Source organism: Ostrea edulis, chromosome 1 (assembly GCF_947568905.1).
Source record: "Ostrea edulis chromosome 1, xbOstEdul1.1, whole genome shotgun sequence".
NCBI classification, from domain to species: Eukaryota; Metazoa; Mollusca; class Bivalvia; order Ostreida; family Ostreidae; genus Ostrea; species Ostrea edulis.
In genome coordinates this window covers 66721131-66746335 of record NC_079164.1, presented here as the reverse complement: position 1 = coordinate 66746335, position 25205 = coordinate 66721131, and the positions used below count along the sequence as shown (strand labels likewise).

The 25205-nt window shown below is 35.2% G+C and overlaps 2 protein-coding genes across 11 annotated transcripts in view; both read right to left on the bottom strand.

Moving 5' to 3' along the window:
• LOC125646673 (uncharacterized) overlaps nucleotides 1–5217 on the bottom strand; it is a 65332-nt gene extending 60115 nt beyond the window's left edge. Inside the window, exon 1 of one of the 2 annotated variants that reach the window (XM_056157262.1) lies at nucleotides 5048–5217. The gene's annotated coding sequence lies outside the window, so the exon portion shown is untranslated. The remainder of the gene's footprint in view (nucleotides 1–5047) is intronic. The other variant, XM_056157270.1, reaches the window with a different exon arrangement.
• A 364-nt stretch (nucleotides 5218–5581) lies between these two features.
• The window catches only part of LOC125646712 (chromodomain-helicase-DNA-binding protein 5-like), a 36423-nt gene continuing 16799 nt past the window's right edge, over nucleotides 5582–25205 (bottom strand). For 2 of the 9 annotated variants that reach the window (XM_048873237.2, XM_048873221.2), the window contains 29 exons: nucleotides 24549–24740; nucleotides 23983–24119; nucleotides 22750–22951; nucleotides 22426–22547; nucleotides 21760–21933; nucleotides 20529–20667; nucleotides 19833–19964; nucleotides 19613–19730; nucleotides 19073–19290; nucleotides 18284–18428; nucleotides 17956–18104; nucleotides 16321–16561; nucleotides 16132–16173; nucleotides 15911–15993; nucleotides 13523–13614; nucleotides 13232–13418; nucleotides 12750–13088; nucleotides 12266–12518; nucleotides 12016–12141; nucleotides 11542–11773; nucleotides 10626–10758; nucleotides 10439–10539; nucleotides 10201–10295; nucleotides 9274–9597; nucleotides 9081–9164; nucleotides 8455–8535; nucleotides 8211–8347; nucleotides 7219–7247; nucleotides 6519–6603 (listed from right to left, as the gene is read on the bottom strand). In XM_048873237.2, coding sequence (XP_048729194.2) covers nucleotides 7236–7247; nucleotides 8211–8347; nucleotides 8455–8535; nucleotides 9081–9164; nucleotides 9274–9597; nucleotides 10201–10295; nucleotides 10439–10539; nucleotides 10626–10758; nucleotides 11542–11773; nucleotides 12016–12141; nucleotides 12266–12518; nucleotides 12750–13088; nucleotides 13232–13418; nucleotides 13523–13614; nucleotides 15911–15993; nucleotides 16132–16173; nucleotides 16321–16561; nucleotides 17956–18104; nucleotides 18284–18428; nucleotides 19073–19290; nucleotides 19613–19730; nucleotides 19833–19964; nucleotides 20529–20667; nucleotides 21760–21933; nucleotides 22426–22547; nucleotides 22750–22951; nucleotides 23983–24119; nucleotides 24549–24740 — 4290 coding nt within the window. In that variant the 3' untranslated portion in view covers nucleotides 6519–6603; nucleotides 7219–7235. Of the gene's footprint in view, nucleotides 6604–7218; nucleotides 7248–8210; nucleotides 8348–8454; nucleotides 8536–9080; nucleotides 9165–9273; nucleotides 9598–10200; nucleotides 10296–10438; nucleotides 10540–10625; nucleotides 10759–11541; nucleotides 11774–12015; nucleotides 12142–12265; nucleotides 12519–12749; nucleotides 13089–13231; nucleotides 13419–13522; nucleotides 13615–15910; nucleotides 15994–16131; nucleotides 16174–16320; nucleotides 16562–17955; nucleotides 18105–18283; nucleotides 18429–19072; nucleotides 19291–19612; nucleotides 19731–19832; nucleotides 19965–20528; nucleotides 20668–21759; nucleotides 21934–22425; nucleotides 22548–22749; nucleotides 22952–23982; nucleotides 24120–24548; nucleotides 24741–25205 lie in introns of all 9 variants that reach the window. The other 7 variants (XM_048873230.2, XM_048873259.2, XM_048873245.2 and 4 more) reach the window with 7 other exon arrangements.

The following is a 25205-nucleotide window of genomic DNA, read 5'->3' as shown; positions in this document are numbered from 1 at the left end:
CTTGCGAAAAATGCAATTGGATGAAAATTGTTAAATTACAGCATGGTTACTTTAATGTTAACATGTGTACCGTCAAAATCAAAATTCAGAAACTTTAAATTTAAACAAAGTGTTGATTCCATAACTGCTGACTCTCTGAAACTTGCCTTCTATTTGGTTTCCTAGCCAGTCCTATTCTTCGTACTATCCTAAAACACATGAACAGGCCTAATGTTTGAAACTACGATTTATTGTATTTATAAAGAATACTAGTATGACGAAACTTCATGGACTAATGCAAAAAATTTAAACAAAATTTCTGCAGAATGAAAAGAAACTTTTCGCAAATCATCTCGCTCCTTTTGAAGCTGCAAAAAATCTAACGATCTAACACAAATTTTTGCTGTGAAATAGAATATCACAGCTTTACCCTTGCATTCGCTTTCAAGATTTTTTGACAATTAATGTAAAATTTATAATATTTATCAAAACTAATGCCCATTTATCTTATAAAAAATAAACTGAAACTAAAGCAATTTGAAATTTAGTTTTTAACTATTCACGTAAATGGTCTGACTTTCGGCACATTGACGTGTATATCACGTTAAAATGGTTCTTGTAGGATTAAGAAGACAATGCACGGAGAGACATTAAACACCTTACTGTTAATTCAATTAAACAGATTCTGAAGTTTCCCGTAATTTGGCCAACATCAAAAGACACAATACAGAAACCCCCATAAATTTATCTTCTTTTTCAAAAAATAAAATGTCTGTCAGATGCAAATTTATGTTGACCACATCATTCTCCAGTTGAGGCCACTATTTCATGTCATATTGCTTAATGTACATTAATATCCATTTCTGATGTTTCATCCCATCACTCTTCTGATTAATAATCCTCGACTATAATTCACCACCAGGTGGTGTTATAATACTCGTCTTTATTTGTTAATTGACAAGACAGGACAATATCCCAAGAATCAGTGAACTGAAAGAGGACTCCAATTTCATCCAGTAGATGTGCTGGAGATTTGCAGAAATCACTGTTTACTAACAAATTCATTAATACTTTCCCCCCCCTCAAAACATCTGTAAAGAGATGTTTAATAAAGATGATACATGTACTTTTTTCAATATTTGTCAAGGAAACATTCTTTTCAAAGCAATATAAAACAAGGTCTCCCGAAAATGAGGAATCTCTTGCAACATGGCAGACATTCAAAGATGCTATCCATTGATCTCTTTTGTCATTTGAAATCAACATGAATCCAAATATTTGTGCAATACCCTCAATGCAAGTCTTTTGGAATTTGGATACCGAGTGCAGTGAAAACTTTATACAGAAAAATTGAGAATTCTGAATTCCCCTTAGTGACATTGACCTTTTACATTAAAACCTTAAAAGCCAATTTCTATACAGTCAAAAGGAACTTATATCTTTTGTAAGACTGTATCCATTCAAGTGTTACTGAAAATCAGAAAATAAATACAAAACACACTGAAAAATGTGTACACCCAAAACATTATCTTCTAATATGTCTAAAGAATACATGTATACCAGAGTACCTTGAATATTCCAGCTTGAAACAAACAGGAATGTAGAACTTTGTGCAAGACAGTATCCTTGCAAGTATCATTAGAAATCAAATACAAAATAACAAAAAAATCCGAATTAAAAGATTTTCCAAATTTCCCCTCCAGTGACCTTGACCTTCTACATTAAACATGGAAAGGAAACAAAATTTATGTGTAACAACACCATTTCTGAAAGATCAATTAAATTTTGGTATGAATTACAGCTAAACTATTGCAAGCAACACAGAATTTTCCCTTTGTGTGACCTTGACTTTGAAAGAACCCTGGAGTACCTGATGCAAAGTACCAATCATGAAAGTATGACAAAAATCAGATGAGAAATATAGCTTAAGTTTTTGTACACCAAGAATTTTCTTTCAGCAAATGTGACAATTTTACATTGAAAAACAACAGTTCTGAAACCAAGATATTTATGCAAGAAACAGTCACAGCAAATCTGATATGAATCAAATAAGAAATGTGGCATGTAACACAAAGCCACAGCATGAACCAACATATGAATGAACAGATAAATTACCATACCCCCACCACAACAGAGACAATGACACATTTTAAGTTAAAGAAAAATCACCCAAAACTTACATTCCTAATGGAATATACAAACATCAAAACAAACTGGAATATCCACTCCTAGCTGGGTTTTTTCTTTAAAAAGTCATCATAAAGTTAATCCAAAACAATTCAACTCTGCCTGGAACTTGAAAAAAATCAATGTCTTTTGTGTCAAACCATTGAAGTTTAATGATTACATTGGGATGACTAGTCTCTTTAATTGATTTTTTGAGTAAAATTCTATCCAGACATAATTTTTATACCCACAACAGTCAATGGTCATTCTGTAATAGCTCAGAATGGTTGAAAAACACAAACAGGAAAGTGTTTCTCCAAATGATTTTTAAAAGGCATAAAACATACACGAGACAACAGTCAGTTTTCCTTCCAGATGAGTGCAGGTATTTTGATGGCACCCTGACACCCCGTAGTTGGACGATCTCTGTTGAAAAAGTAATTAACCATATAGGTAAATAAAACATTGTTTACAAGGTCAGATGACATGAGATAAGTCTGTGTTTAAATATCAAAATCTGGTGTTCTTTGGGGTTGATCTCTGACACTAGATCCATGGTAAAGAAAATACCCAGACATGGCTAAACAAAGCACACAGTGTGAATTGATTCCAAACCAAACCCAGCTTCTGATTTACATTGCTAATCATTTATAATTCATCAATGATTTGATTTACATGCTAAGAATCTCCCACATTTAAACACTTACCTCAGAAAAAAGGGGGTTTATCCAGCGTGTTTCATTATAGACATTGACTGCTTTGAAAATATAAATTTACATTAAATACGTGTACTGTGGAAATCATTTCAAATTCAGGCGGCAGATATTCACCGACTGTCAGGATTTATAAACAATTCTGTTAATGATGTTATTTTTTCAGCCTCACACAATAACAACCTTAAAAAGCAAAAACAGAATAATCAAATTTTTTAATCTAACCCATATAAACCCAACAGATACTTGGTGAATGCCCCAATACAGCCTCATTCTACTGTTCTGACATGCTGTTTTTGGCCTATACTTTAGTAGGAGTAGAGATATCATGCTACTGTTCTGACATATTGTTTTTGGTCTATACTTTAGCAGGGGTAGGAGATATCCACTTGACAGTGTCTTTTTATAACATCTATCTATATCAACATATGCACATTTGTAATATCTATCTATATCAACATATGCACATTTGTAACATCTATCTATATCAACATATGCACATCTTCGTAATCAGCTTTGCTTACAAAATATTATGTGTATTGTTCACAACTGCAACCCATCCATGATGATCATTACAACCCATCCATGACGATCATTACAACCCATCCATGACGATCATTACGACTCATCCATGACGATCATTACGACTCATCCATGACGATCATTACGACTCATCCATGACGATCATTACCACTCATCCATGACGATCATTACAACTCATAATATCACAAAATATTGACACACGACAACTAGTTTAGTTAAATTATAAGAGTTGTTTACTATTGCAAGGGGTATTAAGGCAACTACATAATGCTCTTGGTCATGATCTGTCTAGATTTCAGTGCATAAAAAGTGCACTTGACCGATTGTCATTTCTAATTCATCAATATCTTAGTTAAGTTTTGGACAGATCATCAAAAAACATCAGTCATATTATGGAAAGTAATGGTTAATTACGCTATTGTGCTTCAGCAATAAAACTTCATGTCACATGAAGAGAATCAATCATACGAGAATGAACCCCGATTGTTTTTTAAAATCAAAATGTCACCTTAGTACCTTACTGACAATAAACTGGGAAGTACTTCCACTGAAAATTTATAATTCTAAGCCTGTCAATATTTTTGAGCCAATTAGTTATTGCTATGTCAAGTAGTGTAATTCAGAAATAAATGGTCTCTGAATACCCTTAATTGCATTGCATGCATTAGTAATGAACATTTGGAAGAATAGTCTCCACAAAATAATTCCCCTTTTAAAAATAAACCAACCTTATAAATACTTTATCACTCCCAAAAGAACTAATACCCCTACAATCACTGCATTACATTCAGTTACAGACCAAACAGTGACTTTAACTTGTCATAGGTTAAATGACTTCGATCAGAATCAAGATTGATATATCTGCCCATATACGAACTTCTAATGCTTAATCTCTACACAAAATTTCAACCCCTGAAAAATTCCAAATAACAGAGTCTGGATCATGACATGTGCATCTTCATCATACACATACAATATAATGACCTGGAGAAATTTTTAAAAACTTTTCCCAGTGACCCTGGGGCAGGGTCATGATATCATCTGATCATAAACAACCTTTTAGCCAAGTGTGAGCTTGTTTCTCCCACACAAAAATAGTGATATGAACAGACTTAATCCAAGATTCCTCAGATTCTTACCCCTGCTTTTATATTGTGACATGTGCGGATTAGAACGGACCGAAACATGGGACAAAAAGATCAAGACACACATGGCATCTCCTACGAAAGACCCATCCAAAAAGTTCGTCCGTTTTACATGGGGAGGGGGGGGGGGATGTGAACTCAGAAGAGTCTACCCGAATTTTTTACTGCATTAACCAGTCTTTAGTATGCATGATCATTCACATACACGCGATATCACTTTGACCACAGGGGTTTCTTATCCATTTTGTTCTCAATCTATTATATAATAAATCCAACCCAGTGTTCCGACATAGTTTCGTTTTGTTAAGTAGTTATATATAGATTCCTTCACTTGTTTGTCTACATTAACACCTAGTTAAGGATCGGAAATGATTTCAATAAAGTTATCAAACTTTCAAATGTTCAGCCATTTAACTGTTTAAACTACAGGAGGATAGTTGGCAGTTGTATCGATGATGGTACCAATTAACGCGTCAAAAATGTCGTTATTGTCAATCTTACCACAATAAAGCTCCACCAGCATAATTTCATTATTATAACTATAGACCACTGGACTCTGCATTCATGATAGACACACGTGTTGATAAGCTTGTCTTTACAAGATTTTCAGTAATTTCACTTTTGTTTTTCTCCGCCAATACATCAAAATTCCCTCCTTTTCAAGAGAGTTCTGTGACATACGGGAGACAACTGCAAAGGCGGTCATCAATGCAGCGGACCAGTAAATTAATGAGAATGAATACTCTTATAATAAATAAATCTTCTCATCTTTTTCTTCAATGTAGAAGAAAAATCCTCTTGCAGTTTTTGTTTGTTTAAGAAAACCTTTGTCCCATCATTAATGGTTCTTTCTGGGTTTTGAGATAAAGTTGCTTTATCACCAAAGAATTGGATACTAAAGTAACTAAATACTTGTGACTCGCATTTTGTGAAAACAGAAATTCACATAATTAGAAAATAAACATCATATTCTCATATAGAATATCACTAGAGAATTTTCTTTCCATATTATCTAATTTAACACAACACACTAAAAACTTCTAAGTTCATTTATTTTTTCATCCATTTAATTAAAACAGTTGCGTATTATAACCACAGTTGGAAATGACGTGACTTGTAGGATAGTTTTATATGAATGACCTGCATTACAATCAATCATATCTAAATACTTGTTATTTGTCCATCTTATAGCAACTTTCAGCAGCTTATATGGACATAAATTTCAAAAACATCTTGACTTATATGTGAGGCATATTCAATTGATAATTTAGGGTCAAATGAACACATTTCAACATTTTTGTCAAAATGTTCTCCAACACAAGGTATCGGATCTTCCAGGAACGCAATTGCAGCTGTCATTGTCTGTTTGACAATATCGTTTACTATATAATAATTACAGCAAGTCGACCACGCCACAAATGCTCATACGTCATGCGAGTCACAATCTGTAGTCACATGATTCACAAACATCATCATACACAATTCATTGTAAATGGGAACCAAATCTATACAACTACCACTTTGTAACTCTATAAAGCCAAGAACAGAAATAAAATGTCCCGATATTCCTTAGTTCTATATTTGTTACAGATTGTGTATTCAATAAATATAGAAACAGTACACAGAACACAGAACAGATGAGAGTTTGTATAAGTGGAGCACCAATGAATGACTTCTGATTACAAATCACAACAGAACAGCAATATGGGACTATAATGTTCACATACTGTACATAATGTTTTTCTTTTCAAAGGTTGGATGATATGGACAAAGCACTATGAACAAAATAAATGCTCGCATAGTGACAGAGTTAATACTTTTTCTTTCAAATGTAAACAGTTCATTAGATGAACAATGATTCTCGAAAATTATGCTACAGGAATGTCATTCTCCAAGTGTCTCCAAGGATCAGTTATCTCCCCTGTTGGTGACCACTCCATGCTTCTCCCACACATAAACACAATCACACTACTTTGTCTATATTTACTGCATTTAATCACAAAGGGTGATAACTTCTTTCTCTGACGCTTTCTCGGACTTGCTAGTATTCACTTCTCCTGAAAAGAAAACAGAAAATGAGTACTGACATATCAACTTTCCCTGAAAAAATTATTCAAACAAGTTTCTTCTGCATACAAGTAAACTTGAGTTTCTGATTTTGAACTAAAGTACAAGACCATCATAAGCACTAAAATGATATCTACAGTAGTGGATGAAGTTAATGGCTGAAGGGAGAACATGCTGCCAGTCCATACAGCAGCACAGGATCAAGCCACAACAAATTATGAATGGCATGAGATACTAGTAAATAAATGGAACACAACTTTCCTTTCTAGGTTCACTATCCAGCTAATGAAGAATTACAAAGATGGATGATTTAAGCTAACCAGATGTTAAGCACATAGAAATTATTTCTTTAGTCCTAAATTCGACTCCGTTTTCTCACTGTCATGCACTTTATAGGACTACACATATACTATTGTCTATTCTCTTTCATGATCATAATGTTAACTGGTGCAACTACTTGTCACAGAGTTTTGGATGAAATAAAAATTATGGATATTGGATACTCAGTAATAGAAACACAAGTTTGTCATGCTTTTCTAAATAAATGTATTAGAATAAGCAAAAGCAGGTTAATACCAAGATGCAGTCTACTTGTAGACCATTACCTTTCGTCGTTCCATAATCACTTGGACATCTTTAATAGAAATAATTTTCTACAGTCAGAATTTACATATGGATAATTTCTGTTATTTAATATGAATGCTTTTTTATCAATCATAAAAATCCAAAACTTATTCTACAGCTAATTCACGCATTTATAGTCAATTAGGATAACAAATTTCATGTACTATATTTACAATTATTCATTACACATTGCTTGCAAAAGAAATCGTAGAAATGGATCACAGAAACAGTATTTTCACTGTAGAAAGTAAAACTGGAAAACACTCACAACATCTGGGTTACATGTGGATAAATGTTACTTGAAGCTCTAGAATGTCTTGTCATTTTTTACTACCCCACTATCAGTTTGAAAATAACAGCTAATTTAAAGCAACAAAGATTTGTTTATGTAGGTTGGAAAACATTCCCCCTTAGTAACAAAGACAATTAAAAATCTCCAAAGAATGATAAACAGAACCAATGCACACGAGCTCTGATGGAAGTCAATTCTATCTTCATATTTGAATTTATCATCGCTACAACCAGCAGTTTAACACTGCTTTTACATTATAAGAAACTTCATACTCCGCTTATAATTAAGCTCTGGATTCTACCATTCATGCACAGCAAACAAATTTCATTACAAAATAAATTTGCCTCACTATATTTTGAATCAAAAATAAAAATTCAGCAAAACAAAACCCAATGTTGATTACGAATTACATGTAATTTTATTAATCAACAGAGTTTCTTGGAGTAGAATTCCAACACTGCAAATTCCTTCAAAATCAACATATAATGCCAAACACAGATCCAATGATAAATACCACATACAGCACAATGACAAAATGCAATAGATGTGTAGATGAATGCCTTCTACAAAAAGCACAAACAACATAGAGAAATTATCCTTCTTTTTGGTATAAAAACCCATCTCTTAAAAACTACAACAAAAGGACAAGGAGCAGTTTGACAGTAAGCATGCCAGTCATGCCTTTGTCTGGGCTAGGCTCTGTCCCAGTAAAGATTCCATGGCCGATTTAGCTGCCGAATCGGCACCAACCTGCCATGTAAATGGGTCAGCGGGAGACGGAAGAAACGGTGCAGTCGCCTGATCATAAGTGGGCGGCCCTACACTCCATAAAAACCAAGAAAAGATAATGATGCAGAGCCAAATGTACCATGTATGACAAATCAATATTAAGGAACTTTGTTTATGGAGTTGTGGGGCTGTGTACCTGGAGTAGAGGCTGGTGACCTGTGGGAGGGACTGGGGGTCGCTGAGGATTTCATTGCTCCGGTCTGGCCCAACAGCTGACCTGTAAATTAGAGAAGTAAACTGAATGTTAATTCACCTCAACCACCTCATACAATATTGGAAAGGAACCACTTCACTTCAATGTGTTACTGAAAATATAGACTATTCCTACATATATATGTACAAACAATGCATCACAAAACATAACTCAACACAGATGTGCATGCTGAAGCACATAAAATGCAAATCCTTACTACAAATAGCACCCTGAAATATTTATACTGGTAACTTGTACATCAGATATTTCAAAATCATCACCAAACCAGGCATGTGCCAAATTCAGCAGCAGCAGCGTCAAACTCTATCCTACTGTATTTCAGAAATAGAAACAGCAGATATTTTAATAAAGGGAAAAAAAATCCCAAGAGCATTATTAGCAGACTTGCTTGCTTTATTAAGCACTGTTAAACCTGTTAACTTATGTCACATACATGAACATCTAATAGTAATGCTGGTCAATGCAAAAACTGAAAACAGAAAGAAAAGGCAAGCATGTGACAACAACCAAGCATGACTCTGAACTTTATGCCAGGGTCATACACGTACCACTCTGACTCAAGATGGCAGATAATGTTGTACTTATATCATGCTGACTTGGCATGTTGGGAATCAGAGGAAAACCCAAAGGTCCTGCAAAAGCACAGGAGAGAAGAAAGGTGATCATTGTGTGAACATCCTCGAAGGAATAGCAAGATCCAAGTGATGAGCTATTTACTAGGGAAAGGTTTTTTTCTCTTACCTTGACCAAATGGGGATTGAGGGGGACCAAACTGTGGCCTAAATCCCGTGGGGAAGTTAGACGCTGTGTAGCCAGCAGGCAGACCTGTCTGAGTGAGGAATGCTGCTGTTGTGGCAGGCGAGGCATGGGAGGATGAAGCTGTTGCCGTGGTGACGGGTGCTGAGGACTGGGCGGGGGTCTGTCCTGGATTTACTAATCGACTGAGGATACTGCGCTCTGACATTGCTAGCCGCTGACTAACAGAAGGAATCCTGGCGAGGGTGGCTGGCAGACGACTGACATCCTGCTTCATGTCACTGAGGAGTTCTTCCAACTGGTTTAGAACTGTGAAGCCAAACAGAAGAATTATCTACACAAGGCACAGCAGTGGTCTAGTTTTAAGTTATAATCATTTGGTAAAATTCCTTTATCTTCTCATAACAAAGTCATTAATTGTATTATTCTCTATGCTAAGCAATATATTTTCATTTGTTTATTGCAAAATAAAATGCCAAATCTATGTGGATTACTGTCATTTAAAGATAAAATATAAAGTGGAAAAATATGCTGCAAGTCAAAATTTTAGAATGAAAAGCTTTGAAAAACAGTGGTCATTGTTTCAAAGTATTTTTGATGTGTAGCTGTTATTACATTACATGTATTTCATTCATTACTCCTGTTGTTATTACTCCCCCCCCCCCCCCCTTTCATATTGTGTATAGACTTTGTTATAAACTATACAAGTAACCACTTAACTAGATCTGTTCTTTTTATGTGTACAGTATGTGTGTGTGATGTATGTGTTTCAAAACAAATGCTATTGATAATGATTTCAATGTTTGTTTGTATGAAAAAAAATAAATTATGAAAAGAAAAAAAAAAAAGAAAAAAGAAGTTATAATCATAAATTGTTCATGTCAATACCGATAGAGTAAATGAAATAAGTACCCTTGTGGAGAACAGCATTTGCTGGTTTGTTGCCTGCTAGAGATTCTTTAGATAAATGTTGATGACTTTCTGCCAGGCACTCCAACTCGGCAAACCTACAGAAAACACATGCAAATCTTTTCTCAAAACAGCACACAAATACACCCACAATACCACCACACAGCTTAAAATGTGCTTAACCTACAACTTCATGTACTGTTACTATAAACTGACATAATGGTAGTTCATTGGCAAATACCTGGCATTTAGAGCCATTGCTGGGTGGTTGGGATCCTGCGTCAGATTCAGATAAGCTGCTCTCCTCAGCTGTTCTTCAATAACCAGAGCCTGCTCAAGCAGCTGTAAATAAATATTATCATCACTATCAAGTTCAACTGTATCATGTGCACATTTTTTAAAAGAACATCTGACTTAATATGACTAACCTTGAACCTTCTTGCGAGGAATTTGTTCTTTATTTCGAGGAAATTGCCTTTTCCCTGTTCACTGAGGAATGGCTCATTGATAATCTGGAACCTGTGGTCATTCTGAATGTCCTGCCATCTACCATACCCATGTCTTTATCAAAGTTAAGGACAATGCAGATTCAGATTCAAATTACTGCAAAAGCAGGATTTCTAGCGAGGATTTAATTTTGGCATTATTAGTGAGTGATGAGATCACTAAAATTGGAGATCGCTAAAATTGAATATCACTAACAATTTATTCCATACCAGAGGTAACAGTTATTGTTCCTGGAATTATAAAGTGGCTAAAATTATCTCTTGCTAAAGACATATACCCATTTTCATGAAAAAATCGCAATATTTGTGTCTCACTAAAGGGCTCGAAATTAACATATGCCCGTCAGTCTGTGACTGGTTAAAAGTCTGGCGGACTGACTGACATTTGTTTTAGTCAGACCGATGGGACTGGTTAATTTTCTAAAGCATCATTTTGGAAAATATATCGGTACTTATGAAATCTTATACACACATTTGGCATATATCTACTTCGATCTGTAGATATCAGACGAATCTGATTCCTAAATTATAAATCCCACATAAGTGTTACATTATTGTCTGAGGCATATTGAGTTAAATTTCATTTTGATAACATTAACAGAATATGATTTATTATTTCTGGAAAACTCTGTCGGACTGCTAATTTTTTCTGTGGACTGGTTGATATTATACCCCATCCGTCCGGCTGGACCGGTGACATAAAAAGTTAGCTTCAAGCCCTGCACTAAAAATTCCACTCATATGGTATTAACTTTCTTATTACAAAAGACTTTTTCTCGCTCTAATATAATGTTTAGTATACCAAAATGACAAGAATACTATTGTTGTGCAAGGATACGTAACAATTCCTGCGAGGAGCCAATAGTCATGGCGACGATGCCAGACTTCATGCTCCTTCCCTTGATGGAGTGCTCGTTGTTCATTGGTCCACAGTGTGTGCAGTTCAGTAAATCCTCCGTCAGCAATGTTGAACATAAACTTCTGGTTGCCCTCCTCTTTCTTTTTCTCATCCTCCTTCTCTTTCTTTTCATCCTTCTCCTCAGATTTCACTTCCTCTTTCGGTGTCTTTTCTGTCAATGATACACATGTACAAATTTATACCATAATTCAAGAAACTTGGCAAAGATCTGGATACTTTATAGGAATACTACGTGGAAGATCTGGATACTATATAGAACAAAAATGGTACACTATTACACTCGGTGATACAACGAGCAGCTTGTTGTAAGTAAGAAAATGGAATTTTATCCAAAGCAATTTTGATGGTGCCTTTGCTCTCTGAAGTCCTGTACCTGAATTTCCTGATACTCACCTTCCTTATCCTCAGTTTTGTCCTCTTCCTCTGTCTTGTCCTCTTTTTTCTCCTTAACGTCTTTGGATTCTGTTTCTTCTTTGGAATCTGACTTTTCGGTCTTTTCCTCTTGTTTGTCTGTTTCACCTGATAAAATTGTACAATGGTTTTGAATTGACATGATTGTTTGAAGTGTGTCAAGTTGAAACACAACTTGACATCAACTTAGGCATTCACAATTCCTGTGTACTGTACATCTCCCAATTCTTACCCTCCTCTTTATCCTCCTTCTTCTCCTTATCAGCCTCTTCCTCAGGTTCCTTCTTCTCCTCAACTTCCTTCTCCTCAACTTCCTTCTCCTCAACTTCCTTCTCCTCAGATTCCCTCTTCTCCTCAGGTTCCGTCTTCTCCTCGAGCTCTTTTTTTTCTTCAGTTTCCATTGGTTCCTCTTTCAATGTGGTAACTTCTTCCTTCTTCTCCTCAGTTTCCATAGCTTCTTCTTTCTTTTCTGCCTTTTCTTCTTTCTTTGTAATCAATAAAAATGAATCCATATAACAATTAGCTACAACAGAGAATTTTTCAGTATAAAGCCTTGTTTTTAAAATAAAAAAAAAGATTTATATGTATACTCGATCTATATGGATGCATGTATTTGTCACAATACATGTAACATTCTTAGCAATGACTGTATCAGTTTCAATACCTAAATCATGTTGCCTTAAGCCCAAATGAGTAAGTAAATCCCCTCCCTGTACCTGTTCCTCCTCTGGTTTCTCCTCTGCCTTAACTTCCTCTTTGCCCTCCTCTTTGACAGCCTCCTCCTCTTTCATGGCCTCCTCCTCTTTTACTTCCTGCTTTACCTCTGATGGCTTCTCTTCCCCTTCCTTTTGGACATCCTCCTCTTTCTTGTCCTCACTTTTTTCCTTGTCATCCTCAGATTTCTTTGCATCGGCAGACTCTTCCTTATTCCCTGGTGCTGGAGACCTGGCTAGCGGAGACTTGCCATTTCCTTCCTTTTTCATCATCTCTATAGCTTTTGTGGCCAGAACGTAAGGCATGCTAAGCAGTCCATTTATCTGTTCAAACTCCTGAACCTGTGTAAAAAGATTTGTGTTGTTCTGTGTGGTTTTCAGTTTTAAATGCATGTTATTTACCATTACAAACTAAAACATGTACCATATACATGTAGGAAGAGCTTATTGAGATAATCAGATGCTGTAGGACCCTGAAATAGTACCTTCTTCCTGACTAGTGACATGATGCCAATCCTGGTTAAGACATGTTGCCTTGACAATCCTTCTCTGGGAACACCATCAGCAAAAGCCTCCGCATTATCTGCCCCCGGTTCACATAAATGTCTCATGAAAAGGGAAACATATGCCTTGAACACCTTTTCTGATTTGTTCCTTAGATCTCTCACAAGCCTGTAACAAAAATCAATAACTCGATGAAGCTCATGATAAATTGTTAGCAGAATACAATTTCCATTGCAAAGTTACAATGTGGTTGTATAACTGTTTATTCCTACCACTGAGAATTAAACGCATCCTGTGGTGGCATTCCGTATCTCATTACAGCATTCAGGAAAGCCTTCCTCTGTCTGGCATTGAATCCCAGTACCTGAAAAAGACAAACGAAAATTTAATACATTTACATTACAATTCTGTGGATCAACATATACATCTGTCAATGATAAAGAAATGACAGGTTCTACTCTTGTGCAGCACTGCCTTGTGAAGGATAAAAAAGACTCTCTTTTATCCTCCCTAAATAATGCTTAAATTGTTGTCTGTCTGTTGAATAAAAACAAAGACAATATCTCGCCTATGCTTCACAATCAATCAGACAAAGTTTTCAACTAATAATCAAATAAACGAAATTCTAAGAAACTTTCATCAAATACATTTCACTGCATACCAAAGACTAAAGACTCCATCAACGAGGTAGAATAAAGTATTCCAAGACCAACCCAAGTTCCTTAACATTGATGTGCATTGCATTTATTCATAGAGGGCAGTGTTACATGTAAATGTATGTAAGTGTAAAAAAAATCAAGCATTTTTAAATCCATAAAAAATACAGTTTAAAGGGACTGATTCAAAATTTCTGCCCAAATTTTGTTTTTCACTTTAAATTATCAAAATCTAGTCTAATGTGTTTAGAAGGTTTGACCAAAAAATTAAGGTTATTCATCATGACAGAAGCTCATTATAGAGAGTTTATTATTTGTTTTGAAAACGCAGTATTAAGTCTTCCCCGGAAGACATGTGTCGCCTGATAGTTCATTCTATATGTAATATATCACGTATAATGTTGAAAAAGTAAATTATTGAAATGGTTTTTGTCACTAAACAGGAAGTTGATAAGCGACAGATTCGAAAATGTCTTACACAATACAGTTGGCCACAGTGATGCTCTGTGCCAAATATCAGGGAGTTGCCCCATGTGGTTCTTGAGAAAACTGTGACAGAAATTTTTTGTGACGACGACGCAGGACGACGGATAGTGATCCCTATATGTCGCCACTGCGTAACGCAGGCGACACAACAAAGATGGAGGTGTGTTATTGTTTACAGAGTTTTCAAAATAAATGGATATTGATCCAAGTTTATTATACATTGTATATATCACATCTCAAGTATACGTTGGGTAAAATGTGTCATTTAAAAGTTAAAATTTGTGATTGTGCAAAATGAAAATGCTTTAAATTCCAAAATTAACGTTTCACTGGTTTGTTTGTTTTCATAAAAGTCTTTAGTCTTTGTTTACATAACACATAATCAAAGCTAAAATATTGCTCTTATCCTTGCATTGAGACAGTCCAAATTTTGGTTGTCAACATTAAATGAGTTTTATCTTTAATTTTTAACATCAACAATGAAAAATATTTCTTTCGATAAACGTGAACCATTCCCTTTAAGCAGTGCACATGACTCGGTGGTCATAGGTCTTTGATCAGAAACTGAGAGGGTGCTGGTTTGAAACCCAGCGTGGGGACTTCATGGTTTGTCCACACAGCTGTAAATGGGTACTGGCTTTGAATGGGGGTTGACCTGTAATGGATTGGTGTTCCATTCTGTCTGCAACTCTCATCCACTAAGCTGGGAATAAGTAAAGGGCCTCAGGGCTCAGGGGAAGGATTTACATGTAGCTTTTAATTACAACTTTGCTTTAGCAGAAAAATATTGAAACACAAAAGAAAATTTAGCAGCTCTAAAAATTAACTAACAATAAATAACTACTATACAAGTATTGGTACGATATAGCAGGGTTTTGTTTTGTTTCCGGGAGGGTTTATCACTTACTCATGAAGTACATATTTTCCCCTCAGAGAAACAGATGTTTCATCAAAGGATACACGTATGTTTGTGAGAACAATTTGAGTTTACATGCTTTTGTTAACTATTTCTTCAATACAACATTTTGATGGATTTGACCTGATTTAAACCACTTCTAGATGTTTCAACAGACACATAGAACATGCACAGTATGTATTCAGTAAAGACTTAAACAGACCCTATATATAACTATATCCATGTGTATAGTTATTCAGGATCAGCAGTTGTACATTGTACATATCGGGAATAGGAAGCCATACTGTATATACAGCTTTACATCTGAAATTCATGGTTTTTATGTCCATTCTTTACAAAAATGATGGATAAATTACATGCACAGTTACCGAAGTTTTCATTTCATGGTATTGACAGTTAAAATTGAATTGTGCATAGAAAAAAAAGGTTGTATACATTTATATGTACAGCATCAAGGTCTCTAGACAGACATCACTGTGATCTGCCCTGGCTGCCCATGATACTTCATTTTATGTAAGTCTGAGTATTATCAACATAAGCGTTCTCCATCTTACGCAGCGAATGTCCCAGACAAAAATTCAACAACAAAATTCTTATCATACCTCAATTTGTCCGTTAACACGAGCCAGTAGTGGTGGCAGGGGGCGGTCCTTTTCAGCTCCTCCCCTTCTACTGCTGCGCTTGTCTGTGGAAGATGGTGATAGCCATATAATCATCAAATTCAGCGCAAAGAAAATAAAGCTTTCATCATTATCCACGTTTACTGTGAAACAAAGACTTCATTTTTTCACAATATGTACACTGAACAGAATAGAATACTTACTCTTCTCTGAATCTTCATACTCATCATCATCTTCATCATTGTCTAAAATAATACAAACTCATTACAAACAATAGGATCAAATGTCATAAGAATTTTTTCCCTTCATCTCAAAACACAATCCATGTCAACGTGCTATTCTGTTGTTTGAGCCATGCTACATGTACATCCACAAAAATATCCTTATCTTACCTGTTGCGGCACTGAAGTCTGAGTCAATGTCTGAGAAGTTATTCTTCCATGTATCATCATCCCCGTGACCTGTCATGCCATCATTATAGTTGACCTGCTTACGGATACGCTTGCCTTTTCCAAGAGTTCGGGACATGTCTTCCTGCTGCTGTTCATAGTGATGCCTGAGAAGCTTCTCCCAGTAGGCGGGGTCTGCATGTTCCGCCTCCTGCTTCAGAACTTCTGTCTCTGGCTCCTCCTCCTTTCATTCAATTTAACAATATTCAAATTAATTTGCAGTATAAAAGCAAAGAAAAAAAATTGTGGATTCAAAATGGAATTTAACAATATTTTTATTTAAATTTTTTTTTTTGACAATAGAATGAAACAATCAGCATTAACATACTTTCAGAATCATTTAGTACATGTAGCTTAGAGACAGAAAAAGTAGCAGGATCAGAATAACTAGGATTTAAATCAGCAAGCATTGCTAGCATTCACTATCAGCTAGCTAAGAAGACCAGCATTATTTAATAAAGTGCACCGCCACGGCACATGATATGCCCGTCACATATTGTTAACATGAACATATCACCATGAAGAGATAGGTATGCATGGAGCCAAATGTCAACCTTCCTTTAAGAATCTTACCCACTTTATGGCCTCATGTGACATTAATTATTCTAGGCCTCATAGTATTTAAGTTATGAGCCGGACACGAAAAAGCTAACAGACGGACGGACATGAAGGCCACAGTGACCCTAAAGTAGGGTGTGACACACCTTCTACCTAAGATGCATTATTTGACCAAGTTTGGTGATTCTAGGTTTCATAGTTTTCAAGTTAAGAGTCGGACAGGGTTTTGCCATATTTGGTCATATCTTCTTAATTAAAAGTCACAGCGACCTGGTTTTAATGTGCGACACACCTTCTACCCAAGATGCATCATCTGACAAAGTTTGATTATTCTAGGCCTCATAGTATTTAAGTTATGAGCCAGACACGAAAAAGCTAACAGACGGACGGACATGAAGGCCATAACATAATACGTCCCGTCCTAAGACGGGCGTATAAAAATCCCTTTATAAAATACATTCATTGCACTTTCACAGTAGTACTGTAACAATATACAATTTTGTGTTGTTTTGAAATTGGGCATTTGTTCTTATGCTAAAATCAGTGTTTATAAAGCAATGAAGAAAATTTGATATTACACGTATTACATGTATGTCAATGCTGATTGTTTCAATCTATTGTCAATTTTTTTTTACATCAAAATATTGTTGAATTCCATTTTGAAACCACAATTTTTTTTTCTTTGCTTTTATACTTACATGTGTATTCACCTAATCATAGGCCACAAGGCCCAAGAGGTGCATTATACATGAAATATTTAAACAATGTACATTTTCTACATGATGGATCAATAAAAACACATGATTTTTTTTTTTTAAATTTGATAAATCTATGGAAAAACACTGGTAACTCTACGACATGCAGGCTTTATTTCAGATATATACTGGCGGAGCAAAGCACCAAATTTTAATGTTTACAACTCTGACCATAAACCCCACATGTTCCATACAAATTAAATACATGTGCTATGAATGGTCGCAGGTTTTGTAAACATCCACAGATATCCTAGGGAGTACAAACCTCTTCTTCCTTGAATGCATAGGTTGCCACTTTGAAGGAGCTGAAGTATTCGTTCATGGCCATCTCCCTCTCTACCTGTCCAGCCTGAGTCCGGTCTAGCAGTTTATCCAGAGCTTCATCATCATACACAATACGAGCTTCCTCTTCCTCTGTACAAAGTCATCAATTTATATGCATTATATCACTATACAAATAAAGTAGTACCTCATCCACTTAATACATGTAACATTAGCTAATCAATACAATTTAGCCTTCCTTTTTCCAATACATCGAATTCTTCTAACATCACCCACATAGACAGCCTCATTGACGAGAAATCATTTCTTACCCTTTCTTTCAGCAATATCTTTGAACAGCTCCTCTGTACCAAACTTTAGGATATCATCCAGTTCCTGCTTTGACATAGCACCCCCCTTGTTTCCAAGTCCTGGACGAACAACCAAGTGGGTCAACATCATCTTTTTCTTGGCAACCTGTAATAAAAATTCAGCTTTGATAAACATTCTTTTGAACATGCAGAAGCAAGCTTAGAGAACTGATTGGTAAGAAAGTGCCCCGCAATGAATATATCCATCAGGTGCTCTACCACTGAACTACATGTATCTGGTTGGGATGGTTGGTAAATCCAGATATCACGTGTCATAGAAAGTGCTGTCATGTAATTAATATAAAAAAATCTGAATCCTTTAATCTAAGATGACAAAATTTGAAAATGAAAAGGGGTCTTCCTCTTCCTAATCTGAACATTTTCTTTAAATTTTATGGAAATCTTCTTAATTGCAAGTTATTGTATGCCATAGAAATTGCTATTATCTTATAAATAGCAAAACAATTTACATCCTATAAGTTCATAATGACAAAGCTGATATATTTGAAAATCAAAAGGGTTCTCTCCTCTATCCAAGTATGATGCATAAAATTTATAAAAATATTCCCAATGAAATTTATATTGTTGTGTGGACAAACAGATGGATGGGCAGAGTGAATACTTGTGGGCACCCGTCATATGGCAGGGCCCTAGTGAAAACATTTATTACAGAGACTGCAGAAAACAAGCACTTTAATATTCTTTATACCCAACACAACGATCCGACAATACCGAGTAACGCTGAGTTACCTGGGTAATCCTCTCCTCCACTGAGTTACGAGTAACAAAGCGATAAATCATGACTTTGTTGGCCTGACCAATTCTGTGAGCTCTACTAAAGGCTTGGATGTCATTGTGGGGATTCCAGTCCGAGTCATAAATAATAACGGTGTCAGCGGTGGCCAAGTTAATTCCCAAACCTCCAGCTCTGGTCGACAATAGAAAAGCAAACTGGGGTGCATCAGGAGCTACAAAAAATAGGAAATCATCATGATAAAATAAAACAATTCAAAGAACATAGCAAAAGACTTTATACGACAATGTGAATTTGACAGAATAAACCAGCTTTCTTTTTTTGAAACAGACATTTGCATGCTACATGTACAGTGGAATCGCTTATTCTCATGCCTTGAGGGAAAATAATTACATATTCCTGGAGGACTTTACTTCATCCTTGAAGAAGTTAAGGTTCTTCATTATAGTTCATTTTCTCTAGTTTGTTAATTTATGAGGTATGCTGTTACCAAGTAAACCCCTCTTCATTATGTTGGTTTTTTTTCCTTTACTTACCATTGAATCGGTCTATGGCATCCTGTCTCTGACTTCCTGTGATGCCACCATCAATTCTTTCATACTTATAACCCTCATATTCTAAGAAGTCTTCCAATATATCCAACATTTTGGTCATCTGGAAAGTGTAAGAAGGACATTTAAAACTTTAATAATTACAAGTTTTTAAAAGACCATGTCCAGACACACTCGGTGTCTCTAGCTTTAAGTCCTGAATTACCTGTGAGAATATGAGAAGTCTGTGCCCTTTTTCCTTCAACTTCTTCATCATATTTGACAGGAGCTCTAATTTCCCACAGGCTTTGGTAAGGGCCGTGCCTTCATACATCCCATTTGGCAGTTTTGGGGCGTCCTGTAAGAAATAAGGAATACAGTAATTTTCTTTAGACATGAGTTTTCAATACACATCAAATTATTCAACATTCTTTTCTCACACAAACATGTACATTACGCTGTTCTGGAAAATTGAGCACTTTTTTGCTAATGTATGATTCAGCACAATCATACAGAAGTGCCTTGACAAATACAAGCATAATCTACAAGAAAGTTACTGCTTTATATCGCTATTTTTTTTCTTGGATTTTGATCTGGTCTTCCAATGTGAAAATAATAGACCATCATGTTTTTACACAAAGTTTTCTTGTGTTAATTTGTTTAAAAAAAACTTTGATGGGTCTGGTATAAATATACTTTTTTTTTTTTTTTAAATACAAGTATTGAAACTTCAAGTCCTGTAAAGATTTGAAAAATTTAACGTAGACAGTCATACACTAACAGTGTACATAAATTGGTGCCACAGCCCGCTAGTACTAAATACGAAAATATGATTACATAGCACATTTAGCCACTTATTAAATCTAAATGCATGAAGAATCATTGCTGTCAAACATTGAATGTTGTGAAGGTGTTAACTTACGTTTGAGGCGGTAGGAAACAGGTACGGATGATTGCAGCACTTCTTCAGATCCATCATGATATTGAGCAAAGACACCTGGTTACCTCCTTTTGAATTTAATGCATCAAAATTCCTCGTCAGAATGTACTTGTAGTACTTCCTATTGATTATAACAAAACATATATATCTATAGTACTTCCTATTGATTATAACAAAACATATTTATATCTATAGTACTTCCTAACGATAATAACAAAACATTTATCTCTATAGTACTTCCTATTGATTATAACAAAACATATATATCTATAGTACTTCCTATTGATTATAACAAAACATATATATCTATAGTACTTCCTATTGATTATAACAAAACATATATATCTATAGTACTTCCTATTGATTATAACAAAACATATTTATATCTATAGTACTTCCTAACGATAATAACAAAACATTTATCTCTATAGTACTTCCTATTGATTATAACAAAACTCAAGTACTTCCCAACAATTATAACAAAACATATATATCTATAGTACTTCCTATTGATTATAACAAAACGTATATATCTATAGTACTTCCTATTGATTATAACAAAACATTTATATCTATAGTACTAACAATTAAAACAAAACATCTATATCAATAGTACTTCCTAACAATTAATATAAAATATTTACAATTACTAATGTTTTATCAGTATTAAATTTATGCTACCTTTAGTGCATTTTACTCTTCCATAAAAACACCTATGTGTATTTCTTAACTCGACATATAAACCTATACATATCATATATTAAATTACAAACGTAAAGAATATAAGTCTGGATTGCTTGTATTATGAAAATATTAGAATAGGATTTCCATTATCTTTATACCCCAATAATATCATAGACATTTATTCTTTCAATAATTATCCTCTGTCATCATATGACATACATGTACATCATGCTAGTACCTGTTTTCTACTCTAGTTTAATGAATAAAACATTATCAACTATCTATACATCAGTCATGAACACATTGTCCACAACTTGCACACCTACATGACCCCTACTTCAGGAATGTGACTGAATTCCTCAGAAATCAGAGGAAAACTGGTCAAAAAGGGAGGAAAACACCTCAACCTACCTGGGAAAATATCATTTTCTGTCACTTTAGATCAAACCCAGTGTTTCATTTTAACAAAAATTGTGCAAATCTACAGATTTCCTCTTAAAACAGGAAAAATCACATCCCTGTTACTTACTTCTGCATTGGACTGAGCTCGACTCGGACGATAAACTCGCTCTTTGAGGGCATTCCCTTCAGGACGTCCGCCTTCAGTCGCCTCAGTAAATGAGGCCCCAGCATGTCATGTAGCTTCTTCACTTGGTCCTCCTTAGCTATGTCTGCAAACTCATCCAAGAAGTTTGTCAAGTCACTGTTTAAAAAGAAATATTGATGACTTGATGCACGATATGCACTTATAAGAAACACACATAGTTTTTACAAACCATTACCAGTTAAGGGGCCTTTACACACTGTATACTGATGAGTTCAAATTCATGGATCTTTTCGTTATATTTAAATAATCAAGAGATATTTAGATTTGCTCAACATCAAGATATTGGGACATTCGTTCTTGTAAAATTAAACAAGATAGAAAAGCATTGAAACTGAAATATGCATCAGGTATTTGTAATGAAGAGTTATCTGCCCCTGGATAGCACTCTAAATGAAAAGAGTGAATAATTTTTTTTCCCTCTCAAGTCACACAATTTCCTGATTTGTAAAAACATTACAGTTACTAGTGTTGGTAATTTTGGCAAAATGAAAGCCTTTCATTATTTGCTATAAATACTATGGATGACTTCTTTATACACAACTTCAAAGTCTATTAGTGGTCTAAAAGGTATATTATTCAAAGACTTACTTGAATTTATCAGGACTGAGGAAATTCAAAAGATGAAACAATTCCTCCAAGTTGTTTTGTAAAGGAGTCCCAGTGAGCAGCAACTTATAACCAATTTTGTAATTGGACAAAATACGGAAAAACTGAAAAAGAGAACTTCATGAATAACATTGTTCTAATTAAAAAACATGTATACATGTAGATATACAAGTTCATAAAATATCAACTTTCAAATAGTATGAAAAAAAATATTGGCTATCATTCAAACTTGGGGTACTTCAAAAAAAATTCACAAAAATCTGCTGATGTTCTGAATGTGAGGACCCAATCACACACAAGACCTACCTTAGACTGATTGTTTTTCAGCCTGTGAGCCTCGTCTACAACCAACACACCCCAGTCCACAGATCCTAGACAGGCACTGTCTATACTGATCAACTCGTACGATGTTAATAACACATGGAACTTGACATGGCAGTCAGATTTCAACTTACTCGCCTTAGGTCCCGCACGGATCGCGTTCTCGTCAAACGAGAACTCGTGCTCTCTGAAATTCAAAAATAAATTACAGTAAACTTCATTAATACAATGTTATAAGAAGTACATGTTACAACCACACAGCAGAAATGTACTGATCATATAGCTCATCTTAATACTAAGTAGGAGAGTTCTATGGTTTTTTTTTAGTAAACTAAAAAAATTTGTTTGTCCCAACCCCCTTCAATAAATCTCTATTCCTCACATATAATCTATGACATAATTTTCCTACTCTGAAAGTTATGGTAATTGCTAAGCTCCATCTACTTACACTAAACTGAGTTAGCAAACAATAAAGATAATCAAGGATGATTTGAAATACTTTGTGTTTGGGATTTCTAAATAAAAGTTTCAGTGTACACGTAGATGAGGGCTGGAGTCCTTGTCTATGTTTTTTGATGCATGGAACTACACTTGATATGTATTTTGAAAGGATTGATTTGTGGTCTGCACTATTGTCAGGTTCTGTGGTGTTGATGATTTTGCTGGAACAATTACGTCATTGCATGATAATTTCAAGTCCAAAGTATAACTCCCCCTTCTTGCAGAAGATGCAATCTAAAGTCAATTGTATTAGAAACACTCAATCTGAATTACTTTAATAGCTATTTAATCTGCTATGATAGATATGTAGCAATTAGCCTGTTAGGGAATCCATGAACAAATCAATGAACCAATAATTGGTTTGCAGAGGCTGGTCTTCCCATAAAAGGAGTGAAAACTAGATCAACCATTATGTGTATGTTATAAAAGGTGCATTTTACATAATGCTTGGGGAAAAAAGTCATCAATGTCAAAAGCAGAAACTACAACATACATGTACATGCACAAGTCTATGTTGAAAACAGACTTTTTAGAAATAAATGTTTGAAGACTTTGCCAAGACCCCATTATTCCTACAATATAGTAATAAGTACGAGTAAATCCATGTCCTGTAAACATGATATTTCTAAGTTTTGTTACACTAGAAAGTTTTCTAGGACATTCAGTGTAAATTTCCACCTCCAAGGAGTTGTGCTTATTTCAGAAAACAGCTGGTACCTGATGACCGAGCGGCAGTCTTTGTCTCCTATGTAGGTAACCACATACAGGTCTGGAGCCCAGAATTCGAATTCTCTCTCCCAGTTGATGATAGTAGACAGGGGGGCACTCACCAGGAATGGACCCTTTGAATGACCCTGGAAAACAAATCATTCATACATCATCACAGACCATCTACCTACATGTACATGGGGTTTTAAGCAAAAAACAATATAAAGTCTGGTAAAAGAAATCTGAACGAAGTGGTATCCAAATGCCTAGAACATTGATCATTGAGGAAAAGTATTGGTTTTTGATTAAATTACTGTTAAAGTGGTTATTTACTCTGGGGGTTAAGAACACATTTTTACATGTCCAACATTACCCGTGGAAGAAAAATATGCCATATCTGAATATAATATATATTTTATCAACTATTTACAACTATACACATGGGGAAAATTTACACTTAAATAACCACTTCTACAGTACAGTATTTATAAATGTGTACACATCACATGAACTACTTATTTATAACTTTGTACACATCACATGAACTACTATTTGAGCCAAGCTATGAACATTACCTCTTGATATAATGATTGTAAGAATGTGATGGTCTGGATGGTTTTACCCAGCCCCATCTCGTCTGCGAGGATGGTGTCTGTTCCATTGCTCCAGGAGTACCTCAGCCAGTTGACTCCCTCTAGCTGGTAGGCATGAAGAGTTCCCCCTGTGGCATCAATGTACTCGGGCTGTTTATCCCACTTCTTCCTCAGCTACAGGGAAGAAAAAGTACAGATCATCAGTGTAACTCAGGTCATCAGTGTAACTCAGGTCATCAGTGTAACTTATGTCACTGGACAAGGATCATTAGTTTATAAACCATGTCATCAGTATAACTTGTGTCAGCGGACTGCTAGAATCACAAGAGTCAAATAATAACTATGGTACGCATTAACAGTGGTTTCAGGATAATGAGATAATAACTATGGTACGCATTAACAGTGGTTTCAGGATAATGAAATAATAACTATGGTACGCATTAACAGTGGTTTCAGGATAATGAGATAATAACTATGGTACGCATTAACAGTGGTTTCAGGATAATGAGATAATAACTATGGTACGCATTAACAGTGGTTTCAGGATAATGAGATAATAACTATGGTACGCATTAACAGTGGTTTCAGGATAATGAGATAATAACTATGGTACGCATTAACAGTGGTTTCAGGATAATG